At 44.4% G+C, this 1,133-nt stretch overlaps 1 protein-coding gene across 1 annotated transcript; it reads right to left on the minus strand.

Moving 5' to 3' along the window:
- Positions 1-400: 400 nt before the first annotated feature.
- LOC141042884 (uncharacterized) lies at positions 401-721 on the minus strand. The gene has a single exon (XM_073511794.1). It carries the CDS (start codon positions 719-721, stop codon positions 401-403), a length of 321 nt encoding a protein of 106 aa, XP_073367895.1.
- Between the last annotated feature and the right edge of the window lie 412 nt (positions 722-1,133).

Here is a 1,133-nt window from a genome sequence, read left to right on the forward strand (position 1 = left end):
TGATGCATATGAAATGGTTCAAATAAAACATAGAAAATTGTTATACATCCGAAATAGTCTTACAACCCAATTGAAATTTGTTTGCATGACAAGAAAACAATATCAAATAGTCTTACAACCCAATCGCAATTTGTTTGCATGATAAAAAATTAAACTGATAGATCTACTAGTTTGCCAATCTGAGTCCACACGTGCTCAACCAAGTCATCGTGGAGCTGGACATGAGTATGCCAATCACACAATTCCGATGAAACTCAACAAACTGTTCAAAGGTTGCAGGAGGTGCATGCTCAGGCTCAACATTTTCACCCTGAAAATCAAACCCTTGGTCGTAGATGCTATCATCGCGCTCATCCTCCACGATCATGTTGTGCATGATCACACAAGCACTCATCATCTCTCAAAGCTTCTTCATGCTCCATGTCAATGTAGGGTTACGAATGATACCCCACCGAGACTGAAGCACACCGAAAGCACGCTCCACATCCTTCCTAGCACTCTCTTGCATTTGGGCAAACCTCTGTCTCTTCTCTCCTTGTGGATTGGGTACGGTCTTCACAAGAGTGGACCACTGAGGATAGATGCCATCAGCTAGGTAATATCCCTTGTTGTAATGGTGGCCATTGACCTCAAAGTCGATCTCCGGGGAGTGCCCTTCCGCAAGCCTTGCAAACACCAGAGACCGCTGAAGAACACTAATATCATTTTGAGAACCAGCCATGCCGAAAAAAGAATGCCATATCCAAAGATCTTGTGAAGCTACAGCTTCAAGTATAACAGTGGCACCTTTCACATGCCCCTTGTACTACCCCTGCCAAGCAAGTGGATATTTCTTCCACTTCCAGTGCATATAATCTATACTATAAAGCATGCTCGGAAAGCCCCTCTCGGCATTGATCGCCAACAACCTCTCTGTATCAGCGACAGTTGGCTCTCTGAGGTACTCTGGGCCGAAACTTCCACCACGGCCGTGCAAAAACTATACAATGAGAGGAGACATGTGGACTCACTCATACGAACATACTCATCCACAAGATCACTAGTAATTTCATATGCAAGCATGCGGATAGCCGTAGTGCATTTCTGATATGAAGAGAAACCAAGCTTGCCTAGGGCATCCTCTTTGCACTCAA

Source organism: Aegilops tauschii, chromosome 3, assembly GCF_002575655.3.
Source record: "Aegilops tauschii subsp. strangulata cultivar AL8/78 chromosome 3, Aet v6.0, whole genome shotgun sequence".
Taxonomy (NCBI): Eukaryota; Viridiplantae; Streptophyta; class Magnoliopsida; order Poales; family Poaceae; genus Aegilops; species Aegilops tauschii.

Excerpts from the sequence above, each read along its gene's own strand:
- LOC141042884 (XM_073511794.1), bottom strand. The coding sequence starts at position 721 with ATGGCTGGTTCTCAAAATGATATTAGTGTTCTTCAGCGGTCTCTGGTG.